The sequence below is a fragment of the Bactrocera latifrons genome, unplaced genomic scaffold (assembly GCF_001853355.1).
Source record: "Bactrocera latifrons isolate USDA-ARS-PBARC rearing strain unplaced genomic scaffold, ASM185335v1 scaffold_96, whole genome shotgun sequence".
NCBI lineage: Eukaryota > Metazoa > Arthropoda > Insecta > Diptera > Tephritidae > Bactrocera > Bactrocera latifrons.
The window spans coordinates 254,557-268,562 of record NW_017537667.1 but is presented as its reverse complement, the minus strand read 5'-3'; the positions used below and the strand labels follow the sequence as shown (position 1 = coordinate 268,562).

Here is a 14,006-nt window from a genome sequence, read left to right as displayed (position 1 = left end):
ATGACTAAAATATTAAAATTTTATAATTGACACTATTTGCGACGTTACCTTGGGGTGCTTGATGTGCTGCCGCGACTCTGTACACTGCTACGCTTGCTGCCCGCCGATAGCTTCTCGGGGTCGCCATCGCCAAGCGTGTAACCATCTATTTGCACACCCTTTAATTCATCATCCGACTCGAATTCATCGTATTGCCGTGACTGACGCCGCTGTAGATCATCTGATGGCGATTGTGAGAGCTGATGGTTGCTGCTGCTGCTGCCGCCACCCAACTGCAATTGCTGTTGCGAAACAACAATTTCGGGTAGCGACGTCGTGGCCATGTTACCGTTGCCATTTATCTTGCCAATCGCTCCCGCATTGTGGGCGTTCACAATCAATGACTGCCCACTGCCACCCACATTTTGGAAGGGTGAGGTGGCAGTCGTCCGATAATACTCTTCTTGCTTTTGCAGATGCTGCTGTGCGGCACTATATGACGTCATGTGTGCGGGCAGCTGTTGTGAACCCGCTACCGAAAGGTGTGCCGGAACTTTGCTGTCATAACGTGTAGCCGCATAACTCAATTGTGGATGATGGTGACCGGCACTGGTTTTGTGTGTTGCTGACCCTGAAGTACCGCTGCCGCTGGCAGTGCGTTGTTGATGTGGAGACGTGAGCAGCGTTGAATGTGCACCGCTTGGCTTATGAGTGCCAAAAACATGTGTGTGGTGTTGCTGTGGAAAAGGTGAAAGCTCACGCAATTCGTCCCACCATGGCGGTAGCAGCAGACGCAAATCTGCCCGTTTAACCGTTTTGAACTGTAATTGTAGCATAGTTTTAGTAATTTAATTTRTTTAACATATTTCATATTTCACATTTCTTATGTATAAATGCATTTTTTTGTAAATAATAAAAATTAAATTACTTACTATTGGTGTCGAATCCGTCAGAATTTGAACGGTGAACTGTTTTGTGTTTGTATTGATGGCCGTAACAGTGCCTTCCACAAAAACGTAACCGGAACGACCTTCTATCTGACTGCGCACACAAACGCGAGTGTCCACATTAATCTAACGAAATGAGTAGAACAAAGAGTATTTTAATTACACCACTGATTTGGCTTATCATTCAAAGTAGTTCTAATTCATTACTACAATAACTTGTTTGTATGCTTCGACTTACATCGGCTAATGGTGGACTAGCGTCCAATATCACATTGAAACGCCCATTGCCCAAAACGTCCGTATAGGGTTGTGTGCAATTTTCCGGCGGATCGAATTCGACTGTAATTGAATTCGGTGTAGCAGCTGAAGGTGGTCTGCCATTGGCATCTGCACCACTACAGCTGCCGTTGTACGATGTTGTGTGTCGTATAATACCCGATGCATAGAAATTATTTAATTTGGCCAATACGCGCGTATTTGACCATTCGCTGAGATCCAAATTAGCAACTAGTGGCGGCTGTTGCTGTTGCCTTTGCTGCATGGTAACCACAGGCTGTGGTTGTTGCAAATGCTGTTGATAGGTGTGGCGTTGTTGTTGTTGCAACGTAGTATTGCTTGTAGAAATCAGAGTGCGATTACTGCCGGTGCTGTGAGTCACACTCAACACATTTTGCAGCTTATAATTACTTGAAGGCTGTGTGCTGGAGAAAATTTTAAAATTTAACAAAATATACTATATATAATTATAATAAACAGTTATTGCCTTACCTTGTTATGATGATGCGTTTCTCGGGGCTTTCTAGGGAAGTGCCGCCTCGTCCAACCGCCGTTACAACTGTAGTTCCACTGTTACCGTTGGCGCCAGCGCCAACTACAACTCCCGCCGGCAATGTTATGGTGGAATGTGTCGCCGTTGCCACCGGACTCACAATCATCGATGTTGCTGGGGAATGCTGTTGTTGTTGTTGTTGAACAGTCGAACGTATCGCTGTATGGAGAATATCCGTCTTTGTCGCATCTTCATTTGCACCACTTGTTGTTGTGGCGGACCACGAAAGATTGCTATTACAGCTTGTTGTAGCAACATTATTTGCTGTTGCTGCTGATGATATTGCASTTGTTGTGGCTGCCCCGTTGCCGTTCTTCAAGCTCGCCGAAGTTAAGATACCGTTACTGTTCTCGGCATTTACATTAACGTTTTTATTCGTCGAAATTGGCTTGCTATCATGCCATAATGTGGTTGTTGTGGTGATCGACGACGTTGCTGCTGCGCTATCGCTGTGGTGCTGTAGTTGTGGTGAGGTTTGCTGTTGCCGGTCCAGCTCGGCTGGATCGAATTTCCGCTTTTTCGGATGCTGCCGCGGCGCCGACTGTTGGCTATTGAGGCTAGCGGGCGGGTTCTGTTGTTGATAGAGAGCATTTTGTTGTTGCCTTTGTTGTTGTATTTGTTGCTGATCAGCAGCATACGTATTAACATGGTTCGTCGTTGTTGCTGATGCGACAGAAGAGGATATGGACGCTGATGATGTGCTGGTGGTTGCTGTTGCCGCCAAGGATGGTATTACCATTTTGCTGAGCGATGCAACAGCGATACGTTTCGCACACGGCTCCTCCTCCTCCTCGTCCACCTCCTCAGCGTCAAGAGTAAACTGCTGTCCACGTTGTTTTAAAATTTGTTCGGGTTCAGCGCGAAAAAAAGTCGCCTGTTCTTTTTGATGATTTTGCGTGGATTTTTTGCCGTTCGGCTGTTCTTGTTGTAATTGCAATTGCTGTTTTGCTACGTACAAAGCGGCCGTGGTTGCTGTTGCTCGAGCTGAAACCGCTTTGACCATTTTTCAGATGTTGCACGAAACATCGAAGTAAACATTGCAAAGTCCGCGCTGTCAAGAGCGTAATGTAATTTGTTTGCGGTGAAGTCTTATGCAAGTTTAAAAAATGGCATCTGCAACAAATTATAGAAAATGTTTACTTACAAGTGATACACACATTCCATACATATGTACAAATATAAATTATAAAATATTAGTTATACTATGTATGTAAGAGTCAGTTGTAGCTTACAACGAGCAAGCGCTACAAATCTATCGCTTGAAAAATCAAATACGTCACGTCAACAACTAAATGCCATCATGTTGTTGTTGTTGTTGTAACGGCAGAAGTTGTAAATGCCATCATCTTCTGTGCTGTTGCCAGTCAACCACCTTGTGGCAGACCACCACCAGAAATGGATCAATACTCCCACTTGTCTGGCTCGGCAGTATGCGTTTGCGTGCAATTTGTTATACCATCATTGCTGACTTTCCACATGCCCTGCTACTACATTAAATCTCTAGGTGGGCGTGGCAGTATAGTAGCAATTTCGTCATCCGCAAGGCCTAACTCGCTTAGCATGTATATTTTCCGTAACTTCGGCCTTCAATTTGTAAAAGCAAAACGATAACAAAGTTGACATTTGCGCTAATCCACAGCACACGAAATATGTAGAAATAGCCTACCTTAACCTACGTCAACATAAAACCAACTAACACATGGTTTTGGGCGAAGTATAAGCCAATTTGAGCATGAATAGAACTATGGCAACTACTACACATACCACTCACTCAGAATAAAATGACACGATAGAAGCGGAGCATAAGCAGACACTAGATGTGACAGTGTATGTTTAGTAACTGGCTAACTACTATAGGTGCAGCTCAATCAGGCGGCTATGCTTGCTGAATGGATGTTCGTGAGGATAATACAGGAGCGTGTCTGCAGCTGCGATGTGGGGAGTCGCGAAGCGGTCGATACACAAAAACTACCAGCGAAGTGGGTGTTAAATTTGCTTCTCTTCTCCTGCACATTCTATGCTCGTTCACCAACAAATGCATACCGCCCAACGCAACTTGTTGGTGCTCAATTGCGTCACTATACTATATCAAGTTCTTGTTACATACCACCAACGCGTCAAGCAGACTGAACTAAAATGCAGTCTGTGTAGTACATAGAAGAGAAGGAAATAAGTGCGGCRCAGATGATGATTGCGAGTAGTTGGCGTTAGTATGAATTCCTCCAGAGTTGGCGAGTGGAAATGCACAAATATCAGCCAAGGTGACTGGGCGGTTGCGATGGAGTTCAAAAAACTGACTAGGTTGCGCGCCAAAGAGAATTTCAAGCATGAAACAAGAGAGTAGAGAGACTGAAATGTGAAAAATGGGGCTGTTGTAGAAACGACTTTCAAGTGCCATTCATGGGCTGGTGCGTGTTCATCTAGGATTTTGTGTTGATTACAAGTAGGCTGCTTGAATATCGTCGCCCCATGAAATCTTCTGTTTAACAGCGGTGCGGAGAGTCTATTTTAAACAAACAAAAAATGTGTATGCGAATCGCACGTGAGGGAGTAAATACAAAAATACGAGCWTGCTTGCAATAGGGAGTAAAGAGGATTGACTTAACAAGGCGAAAAATGGTTGTATAAAATATCTGGCTGTATTTTAAATGGCACTAATTTTTAGATTTTTTTTAATGAGTTTGTCAAATAATGTTGAAAACTCCATTCTCAAATGCCTATCACTTAWATGTGAAAACTGCGATGCTTAGAATTAACTAATTTTTCGAAAATGGTCATGTTTATTCACTTAACAGTTTTAACCTTCAGTATACTTGTGCTCTTTTGCATTTGAACGTACTGCATATCCAATTCTCCAATGAATCTTTATTACTTTRTTTGAACGCACACATRCACATGCATATGTACATAAAGTGTCTTACAAAAGTATTCAGAAAATATAATTTTTTAGTAAAAATTAACTCAAAAGATTTTTGGTTGCAGATTTTTTTGCAATCTTTATTATTACTTCAAATAAAGTTTGAACTCTGAAAAAAAAAACTAATTTTGAACAAAAATATGGATTTAGACTACTTTTAGTTTAAGCTTGACAAAACCAACATCGCAAAAGTAGTTTGAAATTTAGTTTCTAAAGCACCGTTATTAACGAATATAAAAAATCCATTTGAAGAAATAAAAATAATATTTAATCTTCGAAAGGAAGGGAAAACGTTGCAGGAGATACCAAAATTTACCAATAGAAGCGTTTCAAGCATCCAGAGCAATTACACAGGAATGCGCTGAAGTTGAGGCAGCGATCAGGAAGGCCGGAAAAACTTGAAATAAACGTACTTCAGCCCCAGGAATTAATCAAAGCCGGTTAAACTGTAAGCTGGAGGCTTAGAGCTGGTGGCCATAACGAGCGAACTCCACTACTAAAGTCGTTTGTAAAAGAATAAAATAGATATAAGCGTTTGGAGTTCAAAACACGTCGTAAACCGTGCTATCGAGTTTTGGTCAAAATTAGTTTTTAGTGACGAAACGAAGTTCGACATACTTGCACCTCTCTGTTTATGTATGTATGTATATAATTTGCACTTCCTCAAATTAATATTTTGTAGACTTTATACGAGTAGCCAAATTGAGGCAGTTCAATTAAGCCGAATCTTGCGGTTTAATTAAAGGAAACGCATGAAAGAACCACGGTATTTTATCGGATAATAACGGTCGACCGGCAGTTGCAAGTTCCGTATTTGTTTTGTAATTTCTGTGTGTCACCCGGACTTTTTTCACGCAGCCAGTTTCAAGCAACAGCGGACATACATATGTATAAAGAATGCAGAAGAAAGTATTGCCAAAACAAAAGAACAGCGGGCGCGAACAACCCTAGTAGGTGCTACGCGCGACTCACTGCAARGTTAAATTTGCTTTTAGTTAACGCACATCTCAACTTACACCCAACGTTGGGAAATCACTGCTGCATACGATCTCGGAAGCGGACTTCGGATTTCGGAAGTTTTACAAGTATTGACTTTCAATTGGCAATCGTAATCATGTCACGTTTTAGGTGTGTAATTGTGCACAAAATTTGCGCGTTTTTAGTTCTGAGTTTTTTTTTCGGGTGCAATTTTGAATTGTATGCAAATAAAKAAAACACACAGAAATATAACTGCACGCTACGAATAGTTTATCGTATCTTCGTTTACTTCGAGCTGTCGACATCTGCGACATAACTTAAGAAGTGTTTGAGGAGGACTGTTAGATTYCGCGCTGATCGATCAAAACTGCTGCAATTTTATTTGTATGCGTTACAAAGTACTATGCATGCCTATGTATGTATGTATGTATGCACATACATATATATAAATGATTAACTAAAAGCGAAAGAGCAGCTGGGAAGAAAAGCTTACTGAGTTCTTCTATTTGTGCACATCAACAACGAGAGTGAACCACCATGGTRTGCTGTACATGCATTCATGGTGAGAACCCTGCGGGAAATAAAACTATGCTAAACATTAAACAAGTGATGTTCGCGATTAAAAACGATTTAAATTTGAATTTTTAAATCGTTATTTTTTAAGTGATTAGTTAATCTTCTTTATTAGAATCGGTAATAATGCATATTCTGACATCTGGCAAATGCCACTATGTCTTTCCTTGTCTAAAGGTTGGTTGTCTCACAATTTCTGCAGTTCTCTTTTAAAACAATGTTACTTCCATCACAACTAGAACTCGTTCTCATTCTGAATTTATTTTTATTTTATATGTTATACTTCAGATTTATTGAACAACCGATAATGCCAATTAAAATCCTTATACTATSTACCCTGATATTTATTTTTTATAAACTTTGCATCTACTCGTATATTAATGCTTTTATAATTCGTGTGCTAAAGAATTCCAATTGAAACTAATAGCACATATTTCGTGAGGGCTAATTCTCGCAGGTCCAGCCATTTCTAGTACGCAATGTAGGTCTAAGTATTTTCTACTCACTTAGACTTTATTTGTTTGACGTTTGCTTAGTGAAGCCAATTCATTTGTATCATTGTATGCGTCKACACGTAGGTATAGTATGAACATTAGAGCGGCCGACTTCTTTTTCTATAAAATTGAAAGCCGGAAAATGGTCTATGGATTATTGTGAAGAACTTTGTTTAAGAGACTATGGGTCTAAAACCAGCGTTTTTTAAGGCGATGTTTAAAAAATCTGAATAATCGTTGGGATGGGAGACATGTGAGATAGTTATCCGATCCCACAGGTTCCGAAAAATAATTAATAGAACACCAAAATTCACCTTCACATTAAATTTCATTCGTACATCTCAAAAACCGACGAATAAACCTTTATGATCCCTAAAAAACTTTGCCTTAGAAATCGCTGGACAGAGACCGGTTTTAGACCCATAGTCTCTTAACAAAGTTCTTCATAATGAACCATAGAACATTTCCGGCATACGCGATTTTATAGGAAGAAATCGAACCGCTTTAATGTACATATGTACATAGAATATGTATGCATGTGGGGTTTATATGCATGGAAGGAAGCGGAGAGATTCGCGCATTTGATGATTAAAAAACCACAACCGGCCGCTGACTCATCTCACTGAACTAAAATCGCGCGACTAACACTATACGTAATTTACACATGTACATATGTACAAAAAATCTATAAGTAGATAAAAGCGTGCTTACTTACATATGTACATATACCTGTAAGTATGTGAATTTGCAGTATGCAGCTGGTCTGTTGACAAGCATTGCGAAATTTAGGATTCAGTACTGTTGATAAGCATGACAAGTTTTCTGGAGTCAGCTGTGTATGTCCGTCTGACAGAATATACGCGTATTAGTCCAAAGTTTTTGAAGTATCCATATGAAATTTTGTACCCTTTGCATTTGTCTGAGTCGTCGATTTCGGGGCACTGTGTATGTTACATGCATAACAGTCATACACACTGACCGACCAAACTCAAGCATTTGCATGAACTTTTTTATTTATCATGTAATTTTTACAAAATTTGGTATAGATTATTACAGAACCACTTTTTTTGTAAATTGGTTCAGAGAGAGAGAGAGAGAGCATAGTTACGTCGGCGAATCAATATTTCTAAGGAAATAAATTTATTTGATTGAGTCTATGCAATGAAAGATGGCTGGCTAAKTAGTTAGTTTTGCGGTTTATTTTAGATGATTTGCCCTGCTGTCAAATTACACACAAGTAAACCTGGCTAGGTCATGTCGAATGGACGACGCAGCACCCACCGGAGGAACCATATGAAGAGGAAGACCTCCACTCTGTTGGAAAGACCTGGGTTCGCTTGGAATTTTCAATTGGCGTCAGATAACAAAAAGGAGAAACGACTGGCGCGCTTTTGTTAACTCGACTACAACCGCGTAATCGACAGTAAAGAAGAATAAATAATTTACAGAGATTAATATGAGACCGCCTTGCATCCGATTTAATTGCAAAACATACTGTCTAATTCAAATATACTATATACATATGTTTTCACATACATACATTTATGCCCGCACATGTTWATACCAGGAATTGTGTCAGTTGATAACTTGGATTTCATTTTCCGCCAGGTTTATGGCCAAATTTCAAAATATGTAGTCGAAATTTGAGTGGCTCAAGCAAATAAATTTTTAATTTCAGCGAAAATACATTCGCAATCATTAATATGACAATTATGRTTTTCTTATTTCTTTATGGGCATAAAAATTGCATGCGAAATATAGAGAAGTAATAATTTGTAATTTATTAATACAATATGTATGTACGTACGTATGTATGTATGTATATTGATAACTTTTCGTGAAAAGTAAAATGAAACTCAATTGAGACATTCATAGAATAATAGGTAGTGACGAAAATAAGCAAAACAAGAAAAAACGTTARCTATAAAGTACTGGGGGCAAAAAATAGTAAGACTTTTTAGTTTAAATGTCGGGCATCTGTGTCAAATGTCACATAAAATAATCATTTCCGAAGTATATAAACTGCATTCGGCACTTTTTAAGCTGAGTGAATTTATTTAATAAAGAATTTCCATTAAATTTGTATCACATTTCTGGCGGCGAAACGTTCAGACTATTGGAAAAGGCCTTCGGTGATAATTGTTTKTCGCGAGCAAGTGTTTTTGTTTGCTACAAATTATTCAAAGAGGGTAGAGACCGCGTTGACGGTGAACCACATCCAGGACGGCCACCAGCATCAACTGATGATCAACGGTCAATATATTAAAGGTTAAATTAGTGCTTGAGRTCGACGATTTAAAGATCTTACTGGCATCGTTAGAATATCGGAAGGATCAGTGAAAATCATTTTGAAAGATCATTTGGCACTAAGGAAAGTGAAAGCACGATTGGTTCCAAAATCACTATTTTTTTTTTTTAAACGTTTGTGAAACAATGCTTTCAGACTACCAGGATGTCATAAAACGTATTATAACGGGCGATTGGTCTTGGAGTTATGCTTAGGGCCGGGAAACAGAGATCAATCCGCCGAATATCGTGGCAAAGGTGAGCCGAAACCGAAAAACCACGTTAAAGCAKGTCAAAAATTAAGGTTCTGTTGACAATTTTCTTCGATTATCAAGGTGTGGTACACTCTGAATTCCTTCCAACTGGCCAAACGCTCAACAAATAATAGTATTTGAGTGTAATGCGTCGTTGGCGCGAAGCTATTGCTAAAAAGTCGTCGACATTATGGATATTTTTATTTCCTATAACRTTGTCTCAAAGAGATTATTGTTGTTATAGCACTCACAGTTTTGCCGGAAACCGTTTTGACTCTTAAAAATTCTATCACGCCCCTTCCCTGTCTTTTCCTGACCTAAGATCGCCCGTAAATTATGTGTCCTTTATTTTTTGATATTTAATCTTTCATTTCCCATTCGTCAGATAGATATTTCGTTAGGGTAGATATTTTTTCAAAGCAAAAAGTGGTAGTTGTAAAAAAAAAAAAAATAGTAGTATGATTATGATTTGTTTTGCTTTAAAAAATATCTTCCCTGGTCTAATATTAACATTATATCGAGACAAATTAAATCGCTTTTTCTTCCACATTAATATTTATCTAAAACAAAAAAAAAAAAAAACAATAATAATAAAACACTAACATAGGTCATAGAATAATACATTCATTACGTATAAATACAAGTTCAATGTTCTTATGTAACGGTTGTAACGGAAGCTTATGAAAATTTCCTTTTCATACACCAGCATTTCGTGTAGAGAATTGTCAAAGAATCAAAAAGGCACAATGAGCGAACATTATAAAATAAGGAAATCATAAAGAATAAGTGGAGGCGAAAACAGTTGCTGAAACTTGCCGTTATCAAAAAATATAATATAATTAAATTACGAGACTGTAATACATAAATATGTACATACATGAATATATTCCAAGCCCAACACGAATAATTTTTGTTGAATAAAACCAATAATTTATTGGACAAATACTATGCATTCATACATATATATGTACATGTAAGTATAGCAATGAAAAAATCGAGGGTTTAATAAAACGACAAAAACTTTTTACATACATACATTTATAAAACTACATTATAAACTAGCAACGAATTGACGAATGAATTTCTGCTGCTCAGCGAGACCAAACAACGAACGTATTAACTACGAATGTGAGAACGATTTATCAACGAAATGCCAGAACGAGGTGTGGAATATGAGCAATTGCAATGCAGACGCCTAGACGGCTATTCGTGTAAATGCACGATGACGAGACATACCGAGTGAATGTCAGTAACCCCACTCGACAAATGCATTGTGAGCGTGGAGACAGAAAAGGGAGATACCACGAACCTGCGGTCTATGCAGAGTGGAAGCATGAAAAGACGTACACAGCAACACACACTGTGGGATTTTTTTTGATGAAAGCATGTATTATTGTATGAGTGTTTCTTTTTTTCAATGTTTGGTCTTGTGCGTACTTGAGGACCAGAAATGCGTCTGSTTATGAACTGATTACGTGCAACGTCAGTGATGCATTGACGTGCAACAATAACGCAGGTAAAATAATAACAAGATGCCCATAGATAAGAACGATGGAACTAAGCAGTTTTTAATCTGCTTGAGAAGCGTGGTGGCAACAGACCAAAAGGGCTTTGCTGGTATGTTTGGCGTTAACTGGACATATCGGTGTTAGTAATTAACCGCACTTATGTATATACATATGTATGTATATAAATCGATGTGTATCCTATTAATAATTTTATGATCCGTCGGAAGGACAAGGCGTGCAACCAGCTAGCAGTACTCGGGATGAGTACTAAAACAGCTTAAGCAAGCATATTTCAGGAATTCAAACTTCGCTTCGAATCCTAGGAAGTACATACTAATTTAGTTTTAATAATTGATATTCGCAATATAAAAATCACAGGACTACAAAGTATTGCAATTGCGACAACATCGGCTGTAGTCTGCACTAACAAATGTGCATGAAACTTTCGAAGAAAGGTTAAAACTGTGGTGTTGGTGGACATTTTTTGCTTTATCTTTCTTTTTCTTTGCGCGAATTCTAAGAGAGCATTTCACAATGGAAATCAGTACGGTGAGCGTACCACCCTAACTGAGAGTAAATGCTCAGAGACTGCAGTGTTGCTTTGCAATTTTTTTGCAAGACAACTCGCAGYACAATCTCCATCCCTCCTCCTCTTTTTAATTCAGTAAAATATATTCAAGACTTTTATTTGAGTGTATTTCGCATCAGTATGAAGTGCGAGTAGAGGAGGGAAAAAAAATACAGTAAATATAAAGCAAAAAGGCAGATTGAAATCTGTGAATTTGTAAAGCGAAAAAATATTYATATACATACATATGTATGTAACCGCGTGTCGTAAAAATATTTCTTGTTGATGGGCGCTTTTCACGACTCATAATGTCGGATTACCGGCAAGAGGTGGATGCATGGAAGGCATGCAGCGGCCTAGCAACGAGCCTTCAAATTGATACGAAYTTGGATGAATAAGAAATCTGTGCGCTTTTTAGTATATTACTTTGGTGTGCACCAACCACGACAGTTGGAGCATCGGCACAACCATGATTGTGATTTGTGTTTCTCTTTGGTACAAATTCTAATTTTACATAGATTTTTAGTGTTGATAACGATACACGTAAATGCATATACTTACATTTAAATATATACAATGTTAATATGTATATGTGAAATAATACTAGTACCAGGAGTGCTATTCGAATCTCCCTCCTCAACACAGTAAATAGCGAGCATACTCTGAAGTAGAGCAGGGTATTATGGAGGTCTTAACGAAGTGCTAATTGAAATGTCGTCAATAAATGCGAAATATATCACCATGCGACAGATTTTTTCATACATCAATAACATAAAGATTTAAAATTGTAAATGAAAATGCTTGTAATTGATATTTTGTAATTGTTTTATGAATGACAACCTTAAAAAGTATTCTTTCTTACTTTTTTCGTGATATACTTACTGCTTAAGAGTTAGATCACTCTACATCCTTGAAAAGCTGTCAGCCATAGGCACCTCCTCCTCCTTTTTCGTATTTAGTGAGTTATCGCACTTTTAGCGAGTTCACTCGTTTTAATCCATTTTAAATCTGTCAAAGGTGGATTTGTCCTGAGCAACRTTTGACATTTTCTGTATAAGAACAGAACTCTTTATGTATGAACTTAATTTTGATCGTTCAGTTTGTATGGCAGCTATGTATTATATATGCTTTAGTGATCTGATGGCGCCGATTTCAACAAATGACTAGCTTCTTGGGAAGAAAACRGACGTGCCCAGTTTCAGAACTACTTGTATAGTTAAAAGAAAAGAGGGATTACCTAGTTCGCTTATATACGGGTGACTAAATCGACTCGGTTCGTTACGCTGCTCATTTATATATATATACWTATATATCATAGGGTCGCCGACATTTCTTTCTAGGTTTTACAAATTTCGTGACTACGTAGCAGTAGATCTGCTGCTACTTAAATGGCGGCAATCTCGACTTGGAAGACCCTGCTTCTCCTTCAGAGAAGTGACCATTTACTCAGATAGCAGAGCGGCGATACTAACCTTGAACATCATTATCAGTGCGTTCAGGGTTGATCGAGGAGTGTCTAACCTCGTTATCAAGAGCGATAAGGTTGGTGTGGATGCCATGCCATAGTCTCAGGACATTTGCAAAGGAAATCTACTCTAGAACCACTATCGGTAGAATGGGAGTGGGTCGGTGCTCCCGTATCCTCTTGTGTTCTACTACTAGATAGCTGGTACATGTACCAGCGGTATATCGCAAAAGCCTTTTGGCTCAAAATCGATCGCAAAAGATCTTTCTGCCTCCAGTGAGGCTAGCCTTTTCCAAGTTGTGATGCTTTTAATAAGCCATTGCCCTAGTCGCGTCCATGTTGTAAGGTTGGGAATATTACCAGATGTTATTTGCAGATGCTGTATGGAAGCAGATGACGTGGAGACAACTCAACACTTCCTTCTTGACTGTCCCGCGTTTGGGAGGTCAAGACTTAKACACTTGGRAACGCATGCCTCCAAACATCCCACCGAACTGGCGGGAGTGGAAATTTAGCGCCTGTGCAAATTTGTAYTTGCTACTAAGCGKTTTGCTAATTTATAAGTTTGAACACAGGAGATTCTTCTTTTCTATGGATTAACAAAGGACTATTTACGGCAGTCCATGTGCGATCTTTGATCARCYCTTCAACATAACCTAACYTACCACGAGCAGTACATATTTGACCTAAGTCGGATCATAAAACTTTAAGCTTAATGTAAAAACAGTTTTTTGCCGATAGTGACAAGCGCATCTAGAGAGTGCTGTTGTGCAATTACCTTCAGAGCTCTTCAAATAAAAAAGTTTCCCTTACAAAATCGATTAAAAAAATGCTGTTTGAAGAAAAACTAATTTAAAATTTTTCATTATGAATTTGATTTTTTTTTATATATTTTTATCTCTGCTGAAAGCGAATATTCTCTCAATTTTCCCGCTGTTTTTGGTTTTTTTGCTTTGTAAATAATTCTATTGAAAATGAGTTACAATCGTAGCTGCAAAATAATATTGCATAAATTCATAGGATAAATTAATTCTTTGTAATTTTCACACAAATACTCGCACACATAATAATGAAATCAAAGTTAAAATAAAGCAGCAGGTAAAAAATYAAAAGCGAAATATGATAATTTTAAATAATTATTTTTGAGTTATGTATGTATATGCTTGTAGGTGATATATGTAAATTTAATATATTATATTAACAAGAGA

General features: G+C 38.3%; 1 protein-coding gene across 8 annotated transcripts in view; it reads right to left on the bottom strand.

Annotated features, from left to right (window-relative positions):
• LOC108977845 (putative transcription factor capicua) overlaps positions 1-14,006 on the bottom strand; it is a 63,997-nt gene that overhangs the window by 11,855 nt on the left and 38,136 nt on the right. For 7 of the 8 annotated variants that reach the window (XR_001994069.1, XR_001994068.1, XM_018947774.1 and 4 more), the window contains exons 4-7: positions 1,695-2,868; positions 1,165-1,627; positions 912-1,052; positions 49-800 (exon numbers count right to left, since the gene is read on the bottom strand). Coding sequence is in view for 6 of the 8 variants with exons in the window: in XM_018947774.1 (XP_018803319.1) it covers positions 49-800; positions 912-1,052; positions 1,165-1,627; positions 1,695-2,758 (2,420 nt within the window). In the remaining 2 variants the exon portion in view is untranslated. Of the gene's footprint in view, positions 1-48; positions 801-911; positions 1,053-1,164; positions 1,628-1,694; positions 2,869-5,688; positions 5,962-14,006 lie in introns of those variants that run through there. The other variant, XM_018947778.1, reaches the window with a different exon arrangement.